The following is a 27127-nucleotide window of genomic DNA, read 5'->3' as shown; positions in this document are numbered from 1 at the left end:
TCATTAGACCTAACTAGTTGCTTGATACTTTCTTAGAGCTGCTTTTCCCTGTTTATAGAGATGAACAGAAGTTTTAGTTACATAAAGGTGAGTTGTTCAGTCTAGACAGCTTGGTCTAGGTGTTATAAAATTTTTATTTTCATGATATATTGTATCATAATAAGATTTTTAAAAATAAAGGAGTCATAGAAAAGAGGACTAGAATGATTAGTATGAAGATTATGTACAAAAGAAAATAATAGAGACAAAGGGCTCTTTTGGAGTTATTAGTAAATTATTTGACCTCCTTTATGTCTATGTTGGTATTCTCATGTTCTCATTTCCTAAAAGGAGATTACAAAGACAATGTGTAGATAAAAAGAATTTGGGGTAAAACGATTTAAGTCAGAAAATATCCTCTCCTGAATTTCCTTACCACAGCTTTGCCTATCTTTGTGTTGAGTCCTATAAGTGTAATTATCTTAAATATTTTTAATTTCTTAGAATTCTAATTTTCAATTAACACAAATAATGAAAATCCCATCATAATTAGAGGTATTGACCCATGTCTTATTGGGTTATATAATTAGTAGAACCTGGATACTATAGGATCCAAGCAAAGAACTTGGGTAGGAACAGTAAAAATGGCTTGTTCATCCTGTAGTTCGGAGAAATTTGCTGCATCTAAGAGTAATAGACGTAGAAGCTATACAGAAGTTTACTTCGGTTTTTAAAATTTTACTTCTTGATTCTTTCCCTGTATCTTCATTTATTTCACAACTTCATGTTCTAATTTAAGATTTTTGTGTGTACGTACTGGATATGGAACTGAGGGGCACTATATTGAGCTACATCCTCAATTCTTTTCTGTATTTTGAGACAGGGTCTAAGTTGCTTAGGGCCTTGCTAAGTTGCTGAGACTGTCCTCAAATTTGTGATTCTCCCTCCTCGGCCTCCTAGGTTGCTGGTATTATAGACTTGTGCCACTGTTCCTGGCTCCAATTTAAACTTTAAGTGATAATTGTGGTCTGCGCATTTATGAATTTGCAATTGTATTATTCTTTTTTTATAAAATAATTCCATAAAGGACTTACCACTTGGAAGATTTTTTTTCTCAAATGTGCTAGTACCTTAGCAGTTGTGTTTATTTAAAATAAAGGATTCCCACAGAGCGCATCCATAATCCTAGTAATTGGCAAGGCTGAGACAGAAGAATCCCAAGTTCAAGGCCAGCCTCAGCAATTTAGAGCCTAAGCAACTTAGTGAAACCCCATGTCAAAAAAAAAAAAGAGCTGGTTAGGCAGCTCAGTGGTAAATCACTTTTGGATTAAATTCCCAGTACTAAAGTAAGTAAGTAATAAAATAAAACAAGGGATGAATAGATTGATAGATAGATAAGTAAATAAATAAAATAAAGGATTCCCTAGGGCAGGGGTTTTCAAATATCAGAAAATCCAGAGGTATTTTTAAAAACAGATTTTTGAGCTCCATTCACTTCTATGTTTCTGACTTAGTAACTCTGGGGTGAGGTCTAAGAATTTGCACTTTTAATAAGTTCCAAGGTGATGGTAATAATGTTAACCCTTAAATGATACTGTAAGAACCACTGTAATACAGTATTTATTCCAGAAGCTTGAGACAGAACTAGATTTAATTTGTGCTGAATGAATGCTGAGTAGCTTGTAGTTCAAAATTGGGTATGAGCAATGATCGTTCAATGTCTTCGTTTCTTCATAGATTGGAGCATATGATCAACAAATATGGGAAAAATCTGTTGAACAAAGAGAAATCAAGGTAACAAGTTCATTTCATTTTGTTTATCTTGAAATATTATTCTTGAATTGATTATGAGTCACATTTAATATCTTTCCATATACTTTTAAGGTATGGATTAACATTATTATTTATTCTTTAAAAGGTGTAAACTCTTTTGAAACAGAGTAATCATGTGTCTTTACTACTGATTATTTTTTGAGCTTTTTAGCATCTTTCCATTCTTTTAAAATTTAATTTCTAATGGTTATTTTTTGTTAGCTTTTTTTCCCCTTCACTTTTCACCTTATACTTCTAGTTTACTTTTCCTCCCTTATGATGCTGTCATTGCTCTGTACAGTTTATTAAACTGGTAAGTGTTTCAGGATTTTTCCCACCTGAATGATCCTGTGCAAATGCTGCTCTGCTTGAGATCCGCTTTTGGTGCTACTAACAGAATGACTTGGACGCAAAAGGAATTGCTGAAAAGTTGGTCATTTTGAAAAGAATCAAGAAAAAATATAAAACATTAATTAAATGTCTTTATAGTAGGCATTTTCTTCCTGAACATGCAACTACCTCATGTGTTGATAAGATATTCTCATAGGCTACCTTGCTGGCATGAAAACTATTTTTAAACTAAATTTGTTGTTTCTCAGCATTTTTTTCAATAATAAGATTTATATATTTTTTTCATTTGCAAAGATACTAATCAGTGTGTTCCTGCACGAGCTGAATTTAATTTGGGCCCTACCAGAGACTGTTTAGTTTACTTGACATATTCTATTTTACAGAAAGGTCATTGAAAACCAAGTCTACAGTTACTTCACAGTCTGTTTAAAAATCTGCCAATATTTAAACAACTTAGTTATTTATAATAAAGAACAAGATTCTTTGACATTTGTTAATTTTAACCTTTACACTATTTTTTTTTTTTATGAATTGATACATTTAGGGGTGGGGCATGTAGTTCAGTGGAAGAGCACTTGTCTAGCACATGAAGAGCCCTAGGTTCTATTCCTAGCACTGCAAAAATAAAAAGAATGAATACATTTAATAAAGTTGTAATATGTTAACTATAGGATTTAAGTCATAAGGATAGAAAGACAAGGTAGGTTACAGTTTTATAGGTGAGATATGTAATTAAAAATGAGATAAATTCAAAATACGTGTGTGAGTCTCTATAGGAAATGCAGAGAGAGACAGCCCTCGGAGGTTAGGAAAAATTTAACAGAGGAAGTGGTTCTTGAACACAGTTTGACAGGCTTTGGTGAGGCAATTGGGGGAAGACATGATGAAGAACATATGAAATATAAAGAAAAGAAGAAACAAGACTGAGTCAGGAACACTCAAAGAGTTTGACTTGGTAATAGATTGGATTGAGGAAGGATTTTAGGATGATTATACATAAACTAGAAAGGAAAATGGAAGTCAAATTATGAAGGGCCTTGAATGCCTAACCCAGGCATTTAGACATAATCTGGAAAAAAGTGTGGGAGACATGGAAAGATTTTAAGTGGAAATTTTTTATAGTTTTACAAGTTCATTCAAGCAGTGCTAAATATGAGGAAATTCTAGAAGAGGAGCAAATTTAGAATTCTGTTCTAGAAATATATCCGGATAGTGTAGTACATGGGGAAGAGATTTGGGAGTACTCATTATGTGTATATGTACAGGTATGTGTGTGTATATATTAGTAACGTGGTATACATTGTGTTGATATAGTCATAGGACTGAGTAGATTTTCAATGAATGATGAAAGAAAAGGAATGAGAACAGAACATTGAGAAGCACCAACATTTAATGAGTAGGCAAGAAAAAAAGAGAGAGAGAGAGAGAGAGATTCAAGAAAAGAAGGAAAAAGAACTAGAGTTCCGTGAGCAAATAGTCTGGAGAGAGTATCTTCAGTAAGAATTGCTGAGTGGTCAAGCAAATAAAGAGTAACAAAGTCTAGTTAGATTCCTTAATGCCTTTTATTCTCTTTGATGACTAGAAAACCTTCAACTTATTGAAAAATGGGACACTAAATGCCCTGAGAGGTCATGTTACTAATTGGCACATTTGAATGTTTTCTGAAATTTTAAAACTTCAAGAAACATGTGTATGTAATTTTTTAGTTTTTGGAGTCCATTCATCACAAATTATAACATTAGTCATATAATTTTTTTTTTGATGGTACTGGGGATTGAACCCAGGGGTGCTTCTACCACTGAATGATATTGCCAGCCCTTTTTATTTTTTATTTTGAGATGGGGTCTGGCTAAGTTGCAGAGGCTAGCCTTCAACTTGCAATTCTCCTGCCTCAGCCTCCAAAGTAGCTGGGATTACAGGCATGTGCCACCACACCCAGCTAATTTCCTACTTTTTAAAAGAACTGTTTTATAGCCCAAAAAGAGATTAGGGTAAGGAGGCATTATATTAGTTGCTACTTGGTGCCATTGACAGGATGACCTTAGGAAAGACTAGAACCTTTAATTTCTTTGTGAAATATGTCTCCCTTTAAAGATTGTACTTTGTAATAGTAATTGAAGATTAAAAACAATATTAAAATTTACTTTTATTATTTTGAATTAAAAGAGTTTGACCTGGTGTGGTAGCATGTACCCCATAAGCCCAGCTGCTTGTGAGGCTAAGGAAGGAAGTGTTGGGTTCTAGGGCCAGTCTTGGTATTATAACAAGACCCTGTTTTAGAAAAGTAGAGTCAATTTGTTGACAAAGCCTTAAATAGAACATTCTGTTCTTCTTAAACATTCTGGTGGAGGCAAATTATTTATAGTGTAAAACAATTTTGTATTTATTATACCGAAGATAGGCACATAATTCTAGTACATTAATGTTATTTGGTAAAATGCAAAGTACTCTGTTTAGAGAACTGTGTCCCAAAAATATTAAATCTGTCTTGTGTAAGTATCTCATTATTTGCCAAAGTAGTGATTGATCACTAAAGAGATCAAAGAAAACCTTGAAAATATATTTCTTGGAAATGTTATCTTTTCAGTTAAAATTCTATAGTTGAATTTTCTAAAGTGTAAAATCCTTTATAAAGGTACAAACTACTTTTCGTAAGCATTTTAGAAATGATAACTAAAATTTTTTTTTAATTCTCTGATCACTTTGGCCCAAATTTAAAGGTAAATACAAAAACCAAAACCAAAAAACAAAACAAAAAAACCCACACACACACAGAAAAGCACGGCAGCAGAGTTAAGAGCCTACAGAATGGGAGAAAATTTGCGAACTATAATCTGACAAGGGATTAATGTCCAGAATACATAAGAAACTAAAATAAACTCAATAGCAGAACAAAACAACACAGCCCAAAAAGCCAAAGAGTTCAGTTAAAAAATGGGCTGTTGACCTAAACAGACTTTTTCTCAAAAAAAGACTACATATGGTCAGTAGGTATGTGAAATGATGTTCAGCCTCACAAATGATCAGGGGAATGCAAATCAAAACCATAGTGAGATATCACTACTCCAGTGAGAATGGCTGTTATCAAAAAGACCAAAGTATTATGGAGTGTGTGGAGGAAAGGGAATCTCTACATATGGTTGTGAGGATGTGAATTAGTACAGCCATTATGGAAAACAGTATGGTGATTCTTCAAAAAATTAAAAACAATTACCATATGATTCAGCAGTCCCCACTCTGGGCATGTATCCAAAGGAAATGAAACCATATCTAAAGATCTGTACTCCCATGTTCATTACAGCATTATTCATAGTAGCCAAAAAAATCAAAAGAGCCCAAGTATGTATCAGTTGATGAATGGGTAAAGAAAATATAGTACATCTATCCAATGGATTACTGTTCAGCCATAAAAAGGATGAAATCCTGTCATTTGTGACAACATGGGTGGAACTAGAGATCATTTTGATAAAGGAAATAAGTCAGGCATAGAAAGATAAGAACCACATGATCTTTCTCATGTGGAATCTAAAAAAGTAGATCTAATAGAAGTTGAGAATGGAATGGTGATTACTGGAGGCTAGAGAGTAGTAGCAAGAGAAAGGTGTAAAGCCTCATTAATGAATACTAAGTTACAATTAGATAAGTGTAAGAAATTCTGGTGTGCTATTTCACAGTTGGGTGATTATAGATAACAATAATGTACTACATATTTGAAAAAGCTAGATGAAAGAATTTTAAATGTTTTCATCATAAATGTTTTCCCATATATGTTTGGGGAAGTAGATATGTTTACCCTGATTTAAACATTATGCAATCTGTGCATACATTGGAACATCACATGGCACCCATAAATCTGTGCAAATTTTATGTGTTTATTGAAAAAAAAAACACAACAAAAGCTTAAATGCAGGATTTCTCCCATACCTACTAGATTTTTAAAACTTCAACAAAAAGCTTATGAAACCTATAGAAGAAGAAGAAGAAGGAGATGGAGCAGGGTGGGAAACAATTTCTAGAAAATGAAACTGATATTTTTTTCCTTGATGGAATCTAAGTATTACAGTGGTTCCATGCATTGGAAGTCTTGATTACTGAATAAAAGTACTTTGTAAACTTAAACAGCCCTGTTTATTTTTTGGGTCAACATTGTGTACTTGGAGATTTTTAAAAAAATACAAAACTGCATACTATTTGAGTCATTGCACTATGGAAATATACTATGAGTTTAAAGGTGCATTCAAAAAAGAATACTTCATTTTGACTCTAGCATGTTAATTACGTTTGTACTATTTGTTTCTATATTCTAGTTTGTGTTTATATTAGTTTCAAAAATTTCATTTTTAAAAAACTTTCATTGTTTTGTTTGCTTAAGCTTTGTGAAGGTCTGCAATTATAGTTAGAAATACTTTGTATGAGTTAAGAATCACATGATTATTTCAATAGATGCAGAAAAAAATTTGATAAAATACAGCACCCCTTCATGCTCAAAACACTAGAAAAAATAGGGATAGTGGGAACATTCCTTAACATTGTAAAGGCCATCTTCGCTAAGCCCATGGCCAATATCATTCTAAATGGTGAAAAACTGAAAGCATTCCCCCTAAAAACTGGAACAAGGCAGAGATGCCCTCTTTCACCACTTCTATTCAACATCGTCCTTGAAACTCTAGCCAGAGCAATTAGACAAACCAAAGAAATTAAAGGGATACGAATTGGAAAAGAAGAACTCAAATCATCCTTGTTCGCTGATGACATGATTATATATTTAGAGGAACCTGGAAATTCTACCAGAAAACTTTTAGAACTCATAAGTGAATTTAGTAAAGTAGCAGGTTACAAGATCAATGCTCATAAATCCAATGCATTTTTATACATAAGTGATGAATCTTCAGAAAGAGAGGTTAGGAAAACTACCCCATTCACAATAGCCTCGAAAAAAATAAAATACTTGGGAATCAATCTCACAAAAGAGGTGAAAGACCTCTACAATGAGAACTACAGAACACTAAAGAAAGAAATTAAAGAAAACCTTAGAAGATGGAAAGATCTCCCATGTTCTTGGATAGGCAGAATTAATATTGTCAAAATGGCTATACTACCTAAAGTGCTATACAGATTCACTGCAATTCCAATTAAAATCCCAGTGATGCGTACCTTACAGAAATAGAGCAAGCAATTATGAAATTCATCTGGAAGAATAAGAAACCAGAAGAACTAAAGCAATCCTTAGCAGGAAGAGCGAAGCAGGGGGTATCGCAATACCAGATCTTCAGCTCTATTACAAAGCAATAGTAACAAAAATGGCATGGTATTGGTACCAAAATAGACAGGTAGATCAATGGTACAGAATAGAGAACATGGACACAAACCCAAATAAATACAATTTTCTCATACTAGACAACGGGGCCAAAAATATGCAATGGAGAAAAGATAGCCTCTTCAACAAATGGTGCTGAGAAAACTGGAAATCCATATGCAACAGAATGAAATTAAACCCCTGTCTCTCACCCTGAACAAAACGCAACTCAAAATGGATCAAGGACCTCGGAATCAGACCAGAGACCCTTCATCTTACAAAAGTAAAAGTAGGTCCAAATTTTCAACATGTTGGCCTAGGATCAGACTTCCTCAACAGGACTCCCATAGCATAAGAAATAAAAGCAAGAATCAACAACTGGGATAGATTCAAACTAAAAAGATTTCTCTCAGCAAAGGAAACTATCAGCAATGTGAAGAGAGAGCCTACAGAGTGGGAGAATATCTTTGCCACTTATACTTCAGATAGAGCGCTAATTTCCAGAATCTATAAAGAACTCAAAAAACTACACCAAAATACAAATAATCCAGTCAACAAATGGGCTAAGGAAATGAACAGACACTTCACAGAAGAAGATCTACAAGCAATCAACAGATATATGAAAAAATGTTAAACATCTCTAGTAATAAGAGAAATGCAAATCAAAACTACCCTAAGATCCATCTCACCCCACTTAGAATGGCGATTATCAAGAACACAAGCAACAATAGGTGTTGGCGAGGATGTGGGGAAAAAGGTACAGTCATACATTGCTGGTTGGGTTGCAAATTAGTGCAGCCACTCTGGAAAGCAGTATAGAGATTCCTTAGAAAGCTTGGAATGGAACCACCATTTGACCCAGCTATCCCACTCCTCAGCCTATACCCAAAGGACTTAAAATCAGCATACTACAGAGATACAGCCACATCAATATTCATAGCTGCTCAATTCACCATAGCCAGATTGTGGAACCAACCTAGATGCCCTTCAGTTGATGAATGGATAAAGAAACTGTGGCATGTATATATACAATGGAATATTAGTCACCATGAAGAATGATAAAATTATGGCAGAAAACATTGACAATAATGGTTATTTTGAAGTTAGAGAAAGATTTATAATAGAAATAAATGAAACCATGTTGTTTTTTTAATTTTTGGCATGAATAAAGGTAAAATCCCATTATAATAAACTTCATACCAAATCAAAGCAGTACTTTATTATGAAATTTTCTTTGTTATTAGAATTGCCTTTCTAGTTTGCAAAATCTTGGGAATGATTTATAATCCTCAGCCACTGTATAGTTACATTAAAGTGGAAGTGCAGATGCAATTGATTCTCATTATTCATGGTAGTTATATTCTTAAAGTCACTGCAGACACTGAATTGGCAGTAAATATTGAACTATTGCTCCTAGGGGAAATGGGTTCCTGTAAGCCTTTCTTTGGTCACAACACTTTTGTCACCTGATCAGTGTATAACTTTATTTTATGTATGTTTGTTTTAAGATTCCTTATTTAATATACATTGTTGATTTTCATTAACAATAAACTCATGACTAGTAATGCTGGAGCTCATATCTAAAATGTGCACACCTCTAATCCCAGCAATTTAGGAGGCTGAACCAAAGCCAGCCTCAGCAACTTAGTGAAGCTCTAAGCAACCTATCAAGAATTGTCTCAAAATAAAATATAAAAAGGGTTGGGAATGTGGCTCAGTGATTAAGCACCCCTGATTCAATCCCTGGTACCATAAACAAACAAATAAATAAAGGAGGTTAACACACATTTTCTCGACAGGCACATCACAGCTCTGTTGCACTTAGGAACACTAGACAGCACTGCACTGTGTGTGGAGGTCATTTAAAAAAAATTCTGCCAATAAAAAATACAAACATGGGACTGGGAATATAGCTCCGTTGGTAGAGTGGTTGCCTTGCATGTGCAAGACCCTGGGTTCAATCCCCAGCTCCACAAAAACAAATAGATAAATGAATAAAAAGCATAAAAATGTGAGGAACAAAAAACTAAAGACCATGAAAAGAAAACTTGTTTATAATAATGAGAGCTGAAACAAAAAGGCAGAGTGTCGACTTGTATGACCTCAGCTGATAGTGTGCATGTTGGGAGTCTCAAAAATTTTTTGCACTCAGCAAATGAGGGCAAATGCACTAAGTATATGGATTTAGGGATACAAGTAATAATAAGTATTTGCAAATACAGAATCTGAGAATGTAAGAATCAGCTATTTATATATTGCTTTATCTTCCAACCTGCCCCTGCCCCTGCTTTTTTCCCATTTTTGTTTTATATTTTTGGGTAGTTTGCAACTTCAGCTGAACAGAGCATATATGAAAAAGGTTAATTGTATCTTGAAGTCAGGGTACATTATTGGTTTAGACATTTCAAATTTGACCTTAAATGCTGCCCTCTGGTTTTAAATATAAACAGTTCTTAAATCTGATTTTATCAGTCATTACTTGGATTAGGACCAAAGAAAATATTTACTGTACAGTTGATTGTTTAATTGAATATCTTCTAAGGAATTTAACCTAAGCTTCCAATTCTTAACATATTAGGTCTTAAGTAATAGCATAATTTATTTTTCTCCACTAATTTTTACCTCTACCCCCACCCACTCTCTACACTGATAGAAGAAATTTAATTTTAACTAGTGTTCAGTAATTTTGAGTTTAAATCAATTCAATTCACAAAAACTGCTTCTTCATCTGTTAGCCTGTAAACATAGTGGCAATCCTGAGATGTACATAATCCTCTCTGGGGCTCAGCTGATACTCCTATTACATGCTAGCATCCACTGAAAAGTTTACATCTCTGGTTCTCAACTGTATGATTTCTGCTTCTGCAACAACACCTGAACATCCCTTCTTGAGGGCCTTCAGGGCCACTGCCCACCACATCCTGAACACTATTCTGATGACAGTCTGGGGCCAGTGCAGTATCTTGGACCATCTAGGCTGTACACACAAATTTGCTTGATGTAGTCTTTGTATGAAAATTTTACTATTAATAATGAACTGTCTTTGCATGTACACATATCCCTAAATATTTCCTTTTAGAAAAACAAATTTATTACAATACTATAATTATGTTCCACTTGTAACAAATGTATAATGTATCTTTTTGTTTGGTGTATTACTTAAAGATTTTATTTTAAACTGAAATCTTTAGAAGGTAATTCTTTTATGTTGTCCTGCACTAAGGGTATGTACAAATTTCAATACTACTTTTAATATATTGTAGGGATTAAGGAATAAACCAAAGAAAACAGCACACGTAAAACCAGACCTCATAGATGTTGATCTTGTAAGAGGTGAGTCTTCAATAAATAAATGCTTACTCTAAGGAGACATTAACTTTGAAGAAGCAATTTAAAGTTAGATATGAGCACTTGTAGAAAATGCAATTTGAACTGACATGAGAACAGGAATAACATAAAAAATAGAGAATGGAAGATAGATACTATTGACTAGCTTTTCCTCCTACTAAATATCACTTAAATAAGTATAAAAGATAGCAGTTCATGTTTGTTTAGCAAAGCGTAGGACTTTATTATAAAAATTAAAGTGGCAATTTATAATTCCTAACTGAAATTGACATTTGAATACTGTCCTATATTTATAAACTATGTGGAAGAAATTTTATTTCAACTAATAATCTTTTTCAAAGTATCTGAGTTAATATGATAGCATGATGAATATTTTTTAAAGTGACTACTACCCTAAAGTAGATGTTTCTCATTTGTAGCACAGAATAAATTATATATGTGTTGTTTTTCAAACACTGACTTTTTTTCTGTAGGGAAATAAATATAGTCTGTCATCGTATTTTATCTTTTTTTCAGGGTCTGCATTTGCTAAGGCAAAGCCAGAAAGCCCTTGGACTTCTCTGACCAGAAAAGGAATTGTTCGAGTTGTATTTTTCCCCTTTTTCTTCCGCTGGTGGTTACAAGTAACATCAAAGGTCATCTTTTTCTGGCTTCTTGTCCTTTATCTTCTTCAAGGTATAATTAAGTAATGAATATGCGATTTGCTTTTAACTTTCAGGGATGTTGTATTTTTAGGATTACTAAAGCTTTGTTCTAAACATATACTAACTACTACCTAGAATGAAGTGAATATGAATATGTAAATAAGAAAAAACTAGTTTGGTATCAAAAATTTTTGAGAAAACAAGGCACTTATTTTCCAACATGAGTATACAAAAATTTAAATCTGTGTGTGGCTAAAGAATTTTCTTTCTTTTCTTTCATACTGGGGATTGAACCCAGGAACACTTTACAACTGAGCTGCCAGTTCTTTTTATTTTTTATTTTGAGGCAGGTTCTTGCTAAGTCATCCAAGCTGACCTTGCAGTCCTCCTGCCTCAGCCTCTGGAGTTGCTGTGATTATAGAGATGCACCACTGCATCTAGCTCAAAGGGGATTTTCTAAAGATAAGAAAAAAAAATTTTTCAAAATTCAAGCTACCATATGTACACACCAGTGTTTTTAAAAATTTTTTTTTAAATTTAATACAATTATGCAAGTTCATTTTTCCTACTGAAAGCATGGTTTATTTTTCTATACCTTTTACTACTGTGATCTGAGCTAGTCTCATTCTGTATTAAAATTTTATATACCATGCACTAAGTACTTTCTCAGATTTTTGTTTAATTCTCACAACAGCCCAATGAAATATATTCCTAGCTTATAGACATGGGACCTGAAAGATCTGCGAATGCAAAGCCACACAATCACCAGGTTTGATGGTGCATAGGTACAACTCTAAGCCTTCTGACTCAGAGCCAGACACTATCCATTCAGTTACACTGCCTCCCAACACAACAGTATTCTAATGCACAGTCCCAGCAGCAACGTATAACATGACATATATAACATTATAGATTATTTGGAGACTAATGAATAAATAACTCACGTTCCATCCCATTAACAAAGCAATTATTTTAATTTTGTTGATGCCCTTTCTGTCTTTTTAATGTTACTTTAAAAAAAAAAATTCTTTCAGTCCTGAATGATTATTTTTATATATTTATCAGTAGGCTCTATATAAAAGGTATATTTTAAGTAAATGAAAATGAAATAAAAATTAGACTGAAAGTTGTTTCTTTTAGCTCAAGGGGTGTGTGTATGTGTGTGTGTGTGTGTGTGTGTGTATGTATATATGAGTAGACTGAGAATTTTGTGATTGTTACTAGAATTTTTGTTTTGTTTTGCATTGCTGGGGAATGGACCTACTAATTAATGCTGAGGTGAACATATTTATGAAGCTTTTCTTATTTTAAACTGTTTTCTTATTGTAGACTCTTAGAATATATGAAGTTATGTATATTAAAAACTTCTAATTGTTTTTAAAATGTTGATTTTTCTGTTAATGCATTCCATGGCAATTCTTTTAAATTTTTCTTATTAAACATTTTTCTGGATGCTATTACCAGATATTTTATTAAAGTAAATGTTGACTTACATACATCATGACATTTTACCCATGAATACCGTGGTAGGTATTTCTTTAAAATATGTACATTACGTTGATCATGCTTAACAAAATGAACAAAAATGTCCTAATATTCAGATTTTCCACTTGTTCCAAAATAGATACACGTAGACACTGGATTCAGGCATGACTGGATTTGGAGGCTCAGATGATGTCTTCATTTTTTTTCTGTTGACTCTGCTTTCCCTGCTGGTTATACTTTTAGGTTAGCCTTTTCTGGGTAATAGCTGAAGTGGGCACTGGCAATTTCACATCTCCATAATCCTTAGTATTTGTGAGCTAGCAGAATGGCCTTCGTTGAGCACCTGTATTAATCCCTGAAGAAGATTCTGATTACCCCTGCTTAGACCTTTTTTTGTTTGTTTGTTTGTTTGTTTTTTTATTACTCCTATGCCCAGATTATTAATGTTGTGGCGAGCCTAGGTTTTATTCCCATGCCTGAGGTAGGAGAAATAAGACTGTTTCAGTGATAGATAAAGGAGGAAGATCCCCAAAAGGTAGAGTTTACTTTCAGAAAGTCTAAGGAATGCAGGGCAGGCAAAGACAAGATTTCTCCTTCATGTGGTAATGGTTGAATTTATGTTAATTGTTTGCCCTGGAAAATATGCCCAAGTAAATTTATGCTACTAATTTTGTATACATGGACCTTTACTTACAGGCTTTTTATAGCCTTATTACACACTTATTATCATTAGACTTCCTTATTTGTAAAATAAAAAATAAATGTACTAAAGATTAGTATGATTCTTTTTGTTGTCTGTGAGTTACCTAACCTGGAATGCCCATAAATTTGTGTGCATCTAATTTTCTTTGTAGTGGTTGAGGTGTGTATGTTAGAGACGATATTGAGTGTTATCTTATTCCAAGAATGTATTACTAAATACCATGATTAGGTTATGGCAAACAATAAAATAGTCTAAAGAGTTGTGTAGAGTAACATTTTAAATTTATTTAAATGTAGAAAAAATCTGGCAAGAAGTAATGTAAGAACAATTTTAAAATTTTTGAAGAAATGACTATCAGTCAGATCTATAATTAAATGTATTTTCTTTCCCTTTTTGTAGTTGCTGCAATAGTATTATTCTGCTCGGCTTCTAGCCCACATAGTATACCTCTGACAGAAGTAATCGGGCCCATATGGCTGATGCTGCTCTTGGGAACTGTGCATTGTCAGATTGTTTCAACAAGAACACCCAAACCTATAAGTACAGGTGGTAAAAGAAGAAGGTAACTGTCTATTGAAAAAGTGATCTTTTTTTGTTTTTTAAATTCTGTGATTTGAGTCTAGGATTATTCTTGACTACTTTCATTACCTTCATAGAGTAAAATGTTGTCTTATAAAATTGCTCTTTCAAATAAAGTACTAAGTTCTGGGATCTTTTTTTTTTTTTTTTTTTTTTTTTGGCGGTGCTGGGGATTAAACCCAGGGCCTTGCACTTGCAAGACAAGCACTCCACCAACAGAGCTATTTCCCCAGCCCATGAGATGGGATCATTTAACAAGTAATTTATTTTCTTTATTTGCTTCAAGGTCATTTTGAAATCACATGTCTGTGTTTTTCTTAGTTGTTGTTTTCTTAAAATTCTTTTCTTGTCACCTAAAGAACAATATTGGGAGTGTGTGTTGCTGAAAAATCCTACTAATTAACTGGGCTGGGGTTGTAGCTCAGTGGTAGAGCACATGCATAGCATGTGTGAGACGCTGGGTTTAAGTCTTAGCACCACATATAAATAAATGAGTAAAATAAAGTTCTGTCTACATCTAAAAAAATTTTTTTAAAAAATGTTTCCTTGCTTAAAAAGAATTCCTACTAATTAGACAATTTTGTGTTTCTAAGGTAGTTTGGCAAAAATAACAGCCAAGAAAAAATTCAGCTAAGCTCTATTTTTTAAGTGATGTTTAATATTGCCCTTAATTAAATAAATATAGAAGCCCAGTGGGGTGGCACATTCCCATAATCCCAGCAATTCCAGAATCTGAGACTAGAGAGTCACAAGTTCAAGGCCAAACTTAGCAACTTAGTGAAACTGTGTCTCAAAATAAGAAATATAAAAGGGTCAGGGATGTAGCTCACTGGTAAAGTACCCCTGGGTTCAATACCAAGTGCTGGGGGAAAAAAATTTTAAACATAACAAGTCTTACAAAGCACAATGGAATTCTGTTTTAATGGTCTTTTGTTTTGGTATTTTTGAATCTTTTGAATATTAATTGATAGGAGATTGTGACATGCAGTTTTGGGTGTTGAGATTTAAGTCCATCTCATTTTTTTAAAGATAATACCTATAATAGATAAATAGCTTTGTTAATTAGTTAGAATATAATTCTCTCAAATCTAAATTTTCTTCTTTCTTTACCTGTAGGTAAGTGACATTCAAATAAGGAAGAAATAATTTTTATAAATATCTACCCAATGTGATCCTTACAACCTTCTGCCACCTGTCAGAATGAGCAAGGAACAATACCTTAATATTTATAGAAATTGGTCTTGAATATGCACTATATTTGGATTACATTTTATCTAGTAAATTTGAATTTTATTATTTATCAAATTTCCTGTGTTTATGTTTTCTGAAATTTTGAATGTATTACCAAGAAAGTGGTTGTTAAAATTTTAAAGATACCTTCTGCTTTAATTTCTTCTGATGAAGGAAATTAAGAAAAGCAGCCCATTTGGAAGTACATAGGGAAGGAGATGGTTCTAGTACCACAGATAACACACAGGAAGGAGCAGTTCAGAGCCACGGTACAAGCACCACTTACAGTGTTGGCGCTGTCTTCAGAGATCTCTGGCATGCTGCTTTCTTTTTATCAGGGTTTGTATTTATTCAAGGCTTTCTATGGCATAGAGCTGCACTATCCCTTTTCTTGCACTTCAGTCTCGGATAATGAATATTAATGACTTTAAATATGACAGTAAATATGACAGTTTCATAATGGATTTTGTTTCGATAAACTACAATACTATAGTAATGGAAAAATGAAGACCATAAAGTTTACTTTAGGTTTGTATAAATACATCTATGTAAGAATGAATATATACTAGCAAAGTATATTTATTTAGGATTTTAAAATTCTGACTTCTTTCATATTTCTTAAGTGCTATTTTACTTCTGTTAACTAATTTGTTTTTAACAGCATTAAAGTGAATTTAGTAAGTTATAAGAGTTGTGTCAAATAAAATGTGTACTGTAGTATAAAATTCTACTTTTGTACACTGGGCTTTTTGTATAGTTTGTACCATCAGTGAAGATTTACCTAATAGGAAAATAAATTACATCAAACTTCAAAACCAAATGAAACCTAACTTAATCTTATATATCATTATATAATATAACATTATATAATTATATTATTATTTTGAATAATATTTAAGGGTTATGTTACTAGTTTATGATATAAAAAAGTTAGAAAGCTATTATTAAAATAATGAATGTGACTGATGAAAGGTGCTAATTTAATAAGAAAAGGGATAATGCAAATAACTATTTTCTGTCATTTTATTAACTACTTCACTAATAATCTTGTTTCATCAATTTGTGATTGTGTTCTTATGATAAGGTTTATCATGCATTATAAAGCTAAGCAATTATATCCTGGGTAAGTTTTTACTGTTTGTAGTTTTTGGAAAGTTTTCCAAAATTTAATAATGTATAGTAACATGGTATTGATTTAAGTTGAAACCCTATATTACAATTACCTTTCCTTTCTCCAGTGGTGATATGTTTTAGTTTTTTAACTTGGCTTTGACTCTGTCTATATCTCTCTCTTCTTCAGTCTTTTTTTTTTTTTTTTAATCTCCTTTCTAACATTAGGATGAAATAGTTTAGTCATTGCAAAGTCAGCTTTTTAAACTTTTCTCAAGATCTTCAAGATAAGCAGTTTTAAATAGCATAGTGGATGTATTTTGCTTTCGGGGAGTCATTTAGTTTTTTTTGTTTCTACAATGGATAATATAGTATATGGTTATTTAGAATCCTCTAAAACTAATGGTTGGTGCCTTTTAAAGTTTACCATGTTTCTTTACTCAAATGAGATCCAGACTTCAGTTTTTCTGTTGTTGGGCTATACCCTGACCATGATCATGACTACCAGTTACCAATGAGTTTATTCCCTTTTATCATGACAACTGTATATCTAAATATTTTAAACAAGTGAACTGCTTTCACCTATCTCATTGGGGGCTGGTTTGCTGGCATATGAACGAGGCTATTTTCAATGTTAGGTACAAAAATATCTTAATAGAAATATTATTTTTTGAAGTCCTAAGCTGAATTCTTGTAATCAAGGTGTAAGCACAGTTCCAGATAACAGTGATGGTTATATGTTGGCTCTTATGTTTTCTGGTATTTGAGGTTTTATGTATTATGCCTCTCTACTGTCCCCTTTCCCCCCCTATTTCCTAACCTTGTGGAAGTGAGAGTGGGACTAGAAATTTCATGTTCTAGGACAAGAGTTACCTTTTACTGTTAGTTAACCTTTCCCACACAACTCCCTAATGCCTTTTAATACTGAAAGGATGATCTTCAGTTTTGTATCTATATACTTCAGAGTATTTTTCAGGATACCAGAAAATATTTCTAGCATTTATTTTTTCATGGCAGAATAGAACACTATGTGTGTTTGATTACATGATTAGTATTTTAATGTGGAAACACACTAGTTTTCATATTTGATACAGTAAATTTGAGATTTGTAAACTAGTAAGTCCTTTAAGAATTGTGTCAGCTTTTTGAGTTTTTAATGTGAAAACATCCAGTTTTATGTTTATTTATGATGTAGATTATATATTTATTTACTTTTTTTTCAGAAAAGACTAACATCATTTTTTTCCCCACAAATGAGTTAAAGTGATTATACCACATGTATTTCAAAATGTCATTTTTTTTCCCATTGCCTTTTTTGACAGAGCTACTCTTCCTTGAATGTCAATCGTAATACTCTAAGGAAATTTTTACGAAGGTTCTGTCATCCAGTCATTAAAGTGGTAGGCTAATTATAAAACTGTAAGTCTTGGACTGGGGATATAGTTCAGTAGGTAGAGTGCTTGCCTCGCATGCACAAGGCCCTGGGTTCAATCCCCAGCCCCACAAACAAAACAAGTCTTGACAGTGACAATGAAATTGCACATTGTTTCTCAGCAAATGTTTTCTATTCAAAACCTGATTCACAGATTATTGCTGGCTTTTTATTTTCTTACTGATAAAAAAAAAAATTAATCATCTTTCATGAGCCAGGCATTATGTTACATGCTGGGAATACAAAACTAAAGCTGATGGACTAAAATACAGTATTGTAAATGTAAATAGAGCATTCTAGGAGCAAAAAGGTAAAATTATCTCTGCCAAGGAAAATAAGGAAGCCTTCATATTTTAGATGGGTCTGGAGAGTGAAATTTAAACAAGGAGTTGGATATTGTAATGTTTTTACAAGAACAGTGGTTCTTAGAAATCTGGTAAGATCAATCACTCATTCGTTCATTCATTCTGAATAGAAATGTATGCTGAACTCAGGAGGCCAAGAAGGTAAGCAGCAAAGGTGAAGGACAGTGGCAACATTGTGATGGTTGACTATCCTGGTGAATGACTGGGTTTGGGTGACTGAGCCTTTATCTAAGCCCTTCTCCCTCAGGATGGATAGATGTTCCTAAGACAAGCACCTAGTTTCCCCCATGAACTTCTTTAACATTTGGGACAGAATTAAATCTGAGATCATTTCCTTTAAGAATCATAGAATAAAAAAAAATCATAAGAGTTGAAAAGAATACAGAAAATGACAAAAGTTCAGTTGTTTCTTTACACCTCCAGAATTTTAGGTATTCATAAAATGGCAAATGTAATCAATTTTTAAAATGTAATCTGCAATAATTTTCAATATTCTAAAAAGCCTACTAGAAATTGCAAATTTTCTAGTCATATTAAATACCGTTTCCTTGATTTTTGCTAGAATTATATGAGGTCCACATGAAGACTGAGCTGTCCTTTGATTAAGTACAACCTATTTTCTCATTATTGGTATACTAAGCATTTTTTCAAAATTCAGGAGTGAGGTCATGGGTTAAACAATAGAAATTAGTAAAATTTGCTGCCACATTTGCAATTTCTAAAACACTTTTCACTTCATAATTTGATCTGCATACAATGTAGAGACACTTAAAATACAGAACCAAGATATGTTGTCACCTTTCAGGTGACAGTGTTGGCTTCCTTTTTCCATTCAGGAAAAGCTTTCTAGCACATGTGCATGACACCCTAAGTCCACACTGCTTTTTTACCTGGAGTGGGTACTTGGATAACTCCTGAAAGTTTGCCCTCAGGGCAAGGTGAGCCATCACCTTTTGAGCTCTGTGGTGCCCCCTTCTTCACTCCCCAGCACCTCTGCTACCATTTATTGTACTCTCCTCTCTTTCACACCTTGCCTTCCAGAACATAACTAACAAAATCAGCTTTTGACAAGGGATTATTTCTTTGCCAGGCCACTGCAGTTGCCAGAGATGTACTGCATCTAGAAAATAATGCATTTATCATGGAATAAGTGGAACAAGTATAGAGATATATCTCTTGTTCTCAAGATACTAGTGTCACTTCCCAGATTCCTGTGACTCATAATGTTTGGGTTGTTGATCTAAGAAAATGCTGTTAACTCTGGTTTTATTAAATGACTGTATTATATGCATTAAATGTAAATATCAGGTTACATTTGTGTGTGTATGTGTAAGTAATACTAAAAAGTACCATTTCTTTCTATACTGCAATACTTTAATCAATACCAGTTTCTTCCTACTTTGCTCTCAGTTTTTGGTGAGGAATGATAATTTAGATATATGTTTATTTTAAAATCAAAAGACTGTCTTGCTTTGGTTTATTTTTGTATGTTTTAAAGTTGACTTAAATAGAAGTAGATTCCCTTTAAAAATATGCTGTAAGTAGAATTTAAAATTTTTGTTTTCTTTCCCCTACTGCCTTTCCCTAGTCTTTTTACTTCTTCATACAAAAGAATAGAAGAATTATTTAACATCTGAGCCTTGGTAACCTGTGTTCCTTTTGAGATATTAGTATTATTCTTTGATACTTTTTAACTTTCATTTATTATTGGAAATATAAGTCATATAGCAAGCAGTGGTAAAATTAAACCTGGCTTGGAGCAGCTACAGCTTTTAACTCTTTACCTGCAATAATTGGAGTTTACCTCTTCTACCATTTCTCCTTTTAGCATTTCCTTTGTGCTCACATCCAAAGAATGCTCTGATCAGGTGACAAATTATTTTCTACTTTTTTCAGTATATAGTTTTATTTTGAAGAGGTTCAAACTTATAGAAAAGTTTTAAGAACAACACAAAGAAATCCTTTGTACCTTTCATCCAAATAGCTGGTTAAAATTCTGCTAATTTTCCTTATTAATCCATCATTAACAAAAGGCTGTAATCTGGAATCATATACCATACTCAGTGGTCATGTCCCTTTTCTCTCCTTCAGTTTGAAACAGATCCTCAGCCTTTCCTTGAGTTTCATGCTCTATATTTTTTGAGGACTTAGGGCAGCTACTTTGTAAAATGTCTCTCAGTTTGTGTTTGTGCCAATAGTATGCTGGTTCTGGCTCCAAGTGACTTTTGAGAGCTGAATGGACATATTTTTTCCCAATTCTTTGATCAGCAATATCAGTTGGTACCTGAAATTGGCCATGGTGAAATATTTATACCATAGAAATAAGGAAATACACAAACATGGGCTTTTTTGCCCCTAAAGAGCAGGATTTAAACATTTAAAAACACAGTCTTTATCATTATGCTCAAGTTATGCTTTTTTGACAAGAATATCACACAAATGATTCTGGTTTGACTCATTGCATCCTATCAGATAGGAAACAATGTGGATTTGTTCCATTACTAGTAATATTTACATTAATCACTTAAGATGTTCACCAGATTTCTCCAAATATAAATTTATTTTATTTTTCCTTTTATAAGCAGTAAATATCCTGTGATGCCTTAAGGCTATGAAAATAACCCACTAGATTAAATTAGATTCAATTGACCTAAATTTTTTTGGTAGAACCCCCTTGAGCAGGCTCTTTGTTTTTTTGGCATGTTCCTCTCTAGCACAACAAATCATTTCAGGTTCAATTTGTACTTCTCTGTTCCAGCCCTGGATTCAGCTATTTCTTCAAAAGAACTGTGTATAGAAACCAAAATCTGAGTGCAAAATGTGCTAACTGCTATTGGGATGTTGCTATCCCCAGGCCTTTTCAGTGAGCAGAGCTAAAAGTGTGTGTGTGTGTGTGTGTGTGTGTGTGTGTGTGTATTCCTTTACATTTTTATTCTATGCATATGTGAATATATGGTAGTATATATACCATAATATAAAATGTAAAGTAGATAAAGTTCTAAACACCTCTATCTCTCTTTCTATCTGTCTATCAGCCATGCATTTGCAATGATAGCTTCAGTTTACCTACACAATGTAGCTTTCAATTTCATTACATTGTCACTGGGTTTATTCTTTTTTCTATATTTATTTTCTCTCAGTGAAAACCTGATTCCCATCATTCTTAGTATGGTTACTTATTCAGTGAATCTTTCATATGTAGCCTGTCTCCTGACCTTGCCAGGCTGCATCTTGCACCCAACATTCACAATGTTCTCATAATGGCTGTCATTTACTGTCACTGGGCTGCCTTTGCTGTTCCATTCTGTTAATACTTTCAAGTGCCAGATTGTCTTTGTGTTTTGAGGTGCTTGGTAAACTAAGCGTTGTATTTACATTTAGCATTTTTTTTTAAGTGTGTGTGTGTGTGTGTGTGTGTGTGTGTTTTAGTTGTAGGTAGACACGATACCTTTATTTCATTTTATTTATGTGGTGCTGAGGATCAAACCCAGGGCCTCACGTGTGCTAGGCAAGCACTCTACCACTGAGCCATGATCCTAGCCCAACATTTAGTATTTTCTATTGCTATTGCAGCTTATTTTGTAATTTATCTGCACTTGCTTCATAAGAAGTATCAAATAGCTTCTATAGCTTTGAAACGTACTGTTCATGTCTTCTGAGAGTATTACGTGTATTGTGAGGAGAAACAACTCAGAAGATTAGAAGGAAGCAGAAGTAAGGAAGGGAGGTAGTAAGAAAGCTGAAAGGTATCGTACAGAATGAGTGTTGCTGTTATGTCCCCTCTGCTTTGATGATACTTAACCTGTCCTGATAAAGAAAGAATTTATTCTCTCTAGAAAAAAACACTTTGATTCAAAGGTTTTTCCACCAAGCTTTTTTCTCTTTGCCCTATATATTTCACTCTATAGGTTTTCCCAAGTTTTCAGTAACTATTTCTACTTCTGACTACTGGCTTCCAGGCCCATGTTTCCAACTGCCTACTGACCTTTTTCAGGATGTACCATCTTTCTTCTCAAATAAATTTCTCTTTTTACACATTCTATATGATTAATAGTTTTAGCAACATTTTCACTCATTCTTTTAACCTCATTTATTCTCCTTCCTCCCTCCCTTCCTAGCTCAGTCTCATTTCCATGAACTTTCATAAACACCTTTTGGCACACTTCTTTAAGTTTCTGACAAGTAACTTGTTTCTTTCATTCCACATTTGCATGTTATGTATTATTTGAGGGAGAGGTGAACAATTAATTAGTGGTATTTTTATCACTTTCTTCCCAAAAGAGACAGTCAGAAATTTCTTCTGTGCCTTTTATTCTCTGTTTTTACTCATTTTTTCTCTACCATCATCCATTTTCTTCCATTTTTCTGCCACTTGTATATGATCTTTCTTCTATGACTCATTGATCCCTTAGTTTCTCTATTCCTCTAAGGATCATATAGAAAGGAAAGGATAAGAAGATGGATCTACTGAGTATTGTAACTGGAGATGTGTTCTGAATGACTAAAAAGCGTCGAGCTCTGTAGAGAACCTACATCTGTCTCCTTTAGGAGTCCTGCAGGAGAAGGGCAGAAGGAGAGGGGCCTGTTTGCATAAGACACAAACTGTGTTTTGATAAATGCATTAAGAATAATCTTAATAGGCAGTTTCTCAAAGAGTGAACAGTTGGAGGTAGTATGGAGAATGTAAATAACCTCATGGTCAGAAGGTGCATATTTTAATGCTAGCTTCACCTCTGACTGTCTGACCTTAAATAAGTCACTTAGGCTTCTTTGTTCTACTGATTGCTTATTTCCAAAAAGAGCATTTCGAATAGGTGAGTTATAAGGTCCTCCATTCTAAAATATGGATTCCAATATAGCTAATTAGTATGCATTTTTTTTTAAAGCCTAATTTTTTAAATCTATATGAAGGCAATCTACCAGTTGTATTTTTCCTTTCTTGAAAAACCAATATCCTTTGGAAAATTGAAGGTGGTTTATTTAAATATAATTGCTTTTAAATAATGTTTTATGATAGACTTAATTTGCATTGAGCACATTTTGATTTTGTGTGAGACTCACATATTTCTACTGACCATTTACTAACTTTTCAATAGCCATTCTTTCACCCACTGTAATCTCTGAAGAGAACTTCTCATGCATTTGCCTATTTATAAATAATGGCAAGTTTATTACTTCCCATGTTATATTTTATATAGAGAAAAAATTTATAAATTAATATCCTCCATTCTAGCCTTTTAGGTATTTACTAGTTGCATGGGTACTGATCTTTTTTCCAGAGAGTTTTTCAGTGAGTGAAAGAGGGTTAGTTACTCATTTTCTGTATGTTCTCATTTTTACTTCTTCCATTATTTAGAACCTTATTGAAAATTTTCTTCTTTTTCATATGTTTTTATGTTACAAAAAGTTTTGCATTTCCAGTGTATATTAAAATTAGTTTATTAGAGATATTCATGTTTGTATGCTAAAGCAAGTTTGGCTAACCTAAAATATTAAAACTAAATTAAGCCAAGTGTAAGGCAGGAAGATAGCAAGTTTCAGGCTAGCCTAATCAACTTAGCGAGACCTTCAGAAACTTAGCAACAATGTGTCTCAAAACAAAAAATAAAAAGGAATGGGAATGGAACTCAATGGTAAAGGACCCCTGAGTTTAATTCCCAGAAGTAAAAAAGGAAAAAACCAAGTTAAACCACTAATTGCAATTTGACATGATAATTACTCAGCTTTTGAAATAAAAAGTGTCAAAAATATTATTAACCATAATAAAATGGGCAAAATTTTGTTCTTATACCTTTTTCAAAAAACAGGTGATTTTTGTTAAATTGTTTGATAAATTTGGCCATGTTTCTTAGAATTGCTCTTTGTAAGACCTCAACATCAATAATAAGTTGAACTAAGATTCTAATATACTTGTTGATTTTATCTGACATTATGTCTCTAAATTATTTCTTATAAAAATAAAGTTATCCATTAACTTTATCAGTGTTATCAACATCCATTTCTATGATAGGTTACTCTCTCAGCTTACTTAAAATAAGCTAAGTTCATATAACATGCTTCTACATATTTTTCTTTTTAGATCAAAGAAAGCAAAGAATTCAATTGATAAGTCAACTGAGACTGACAATGGCTATGTATCTCTTGATGGAAAAAAGACTGTTAAAAGCAGTGAAGACGGGATGCAAAACCATGAACCTCAGTGTGAAACTGTTAAACCAGAAGAGACAGCCTGGGTCATAGGAACATTAAGGAATGTTCCCAACAAAGTAAGTGTAATTTTTTAAATACCCTTCTGTGATTTTATATTAACCAAAATGAAATGATTTAGATATGGTAGTTGTCCTTGAGCCAAATGTTTTCTCCAGAATTTCTTCTATGAGGCTGTATAAATAGTACAGATGAAACTAAAATCAGGTAAGTACTATGATTAAACTTAATTGTCAATATAACTTATACCTTCTGAATTGATTGATGGCTTGAATTTTTTCAAAATGTTAAAGTGCTGTATAATTGGTGTCTCTTAAACCTTACTTTTTCTTTCTCTGTTTCCATGTATGTATAAGAATTTGCATTAAGCTGAATATCTAAATTATTCTAAGATGAAATACAACACCAACTTTCCTTCACATTATCTATAAAAAATATCTTGTTTATCCTACATTATTACTTTTGGTGCCATATCTGTTTTGTATTTAATCTGAAAAACCTTTTAGTTTTCAAAATACCTTTTCATTTTTAATTGACACATAGTGATTATACATATTTATAGGGTACAGGTGATTTTCAATACAAGTATGCAATTTATAATGATCACATCAGGGTCATTGGCATATCTATCACATTGATCATTTACCATTTCTTTTTACAATTTTTTTTATTATTTTTTTGACAGTGATAAATATTTAAAAAAATTTTTTTTCCATACATGTATGTAGGGTAATAATGTCTGTCTCATTCTACCATCCTTCCCATCCTCACTGCCCCACCCTTTGCCTTATTCCCCTCTGCATAATCCAAGGTTCCTTTGTTCTTCCCTACTCACACTCCACTATGGATCAGCATCTGCTTATCAGAGAAAACATTTGACCTTTGGTTTTTTGGGCTTGGCTTATCACTTAGCATGATATTCTCTAGTCCTATCAGTTTACCTGCAAGTGCCATAATTTCATTCTTCATAAAGACTGAGTAATATTCCATTATGTATATGTACCACATTTTCTTTATCCATTCATCTGTTGAAGGGCATCTAGGTTGGTTCTCATAGATTAGCTATTGTGAATTGAACTGCTATAAATACTGATGTGACTACATCACTGTACTATGCTGATTTTAAGTCCTTTGGGTATAAACCAAGGAGTGGGATTGCTGGGTCAAATGGTGGTTCCATTTCAGGTTTTCTGAGGAATCTTCATACTGCTTTCCAAAGTGGTTGCATCAATCTGCAGTCCCACCAACAATGTATGAATGTACCTTTTTCCCCATATCCTTGCCAACATTTATAGTTGCTTGTATTCTTGATAATTGCTGTTCTGACTGGAGCAAGATGGAATCTGAGTTTTGATTTGCATTTTTCTAATTACTAGAGATGAACATATTTTCATATGTTTGTTGATTGATTGTATTTCTTCTTTTGTGAAGTATCTGTTCAGTTCCTTAGACCATTTATTGATTGGGTTATTTGGTTTTTTTTTAGTTTTTTTTAGTGTTAAGTTTTTTGAGCTCTTTGTATATCCTGGAGATGAGTGCTGTATCTGAGGTGCATGTGGTAAAGATTTTCTCCTATTCTGTAGCCTCTCTCTTCGCTTTATTGATTGTTTCCTTTGTTGAGAAGAAACTTTTTAGTTTGAATTCATCCAATTTATTGATTCTTACTTTTACTTCTTGTGGTTTAGAAGTCTTGTTAAGGAAATCATTTCCTAAGCTGACATGATGAAGATTTGGGCCTGCTTTTTCTTCTGTTAGATGCAGGGTCTCTGTTCTGGTGCCTAAGTCTTTGATCCACTTTGAGTTGATTTTTGTGCAGGGTGAGAGATAGGGGTTTAATTTTATTTTGTTATATATGGATTTCCAGTTTTCTCAGCACCATTTGTTGAATAGGCTATCTTTTTTCCAATGTATAATTCGGGCACCTTTGTCTAGTATGAGATAACCATATTTATGTGGGTTTGTCTCTGAGTACCATTGGTCCTCATGTCTATTTTGGTGCCAATATCATGCTGTTTTTGTTACTATTGCTCTGTAGTGTAGTTTAAGGTCTGGTAGTATGATGCCTCCTGTTCCACTCTTCTTGCTGAGGATTTCCTTGGTGTTTCTGGGTCTCTTATTTTTCCAAATGAATTTCATGATTGCTATTTCTATTTCTATGGAGAATGTCATTAGATATTAATAGGAATTGCATTAAATCTGTATAACACTTTTGGTAGTATGACCATTTTGACAGTATTAATTCTACCGATCCAAGAGCATAGAAGATCTTCCCATGTTCTAAGGTCTTCTTCAATTTCTTCTTTTAGTGTTCTGTAGTTTTCATTGTAGAGGTCTTTCATCTCTTTTGTTAGATTGATTACCAAGTATTTTACTTTTTTTTTTTTTTTTTGAGGCTATTGTGAATTGGGGTCATTTTCCTAATATCTCTTGCAGTGGGATTCGTCACTGATGTATAGGAATGCATTTGATTTATGGGTATTGATTTTCTATCCATCTAATTTGCTGAATTCAGTCATGAGTGCTATAACTTTTCTGGTGGAATTTTTTGGATCCTGTAAATATAGAATCATGTTGTAGCAAACAGTG

The 27127-nt window shown here is 33.2% G+C and overlaps 1 protein-coding gene across 1 annotated transcript in view; it reads left to right on the top strand.

The window, feature by feature from the left end:
• Window positions 1-27127, top strand: part of PHTF2 (putative homeodomain transcription factor 2) — a 162586-nt gene that overhangs the window by 90447 nt on the left and 45012 nt on the right. The window contains 6 exon segments of the mRNA XM_079150254.1: window positions 1717-1773; window positions 10702-10771; window positions 11303-11461; window positions 14018-14180; window positions 15602-15766; window positions 24414-24600. Of these exon segments, the coding sequence (XP_079006380.1) occupies window positions 1717-1773; window positions 10702-10771; window positions 11303-11461; window positions 14018-14180; window positions 15602-15766; window positions 24414-24600 (801 nt within the window).

Source organism: Sciurus vulgaris (genome assembly GCF_902686455.1).
Source record: "Sciurus vulgaris genome assembly, chromosome: 8".
Classification (NCBI taxonomy): domain Eukaryota; kingdom Metazoa; phylum Chordata; class Mammalia; order Rodentia; family Sciuridae; genus Sciurus; species Sciurus vulgaris.
Note: the sequence above shows the minus strand (reverse complement) of the source record. Positions and strands in the feature narration are given on the sequence as shown.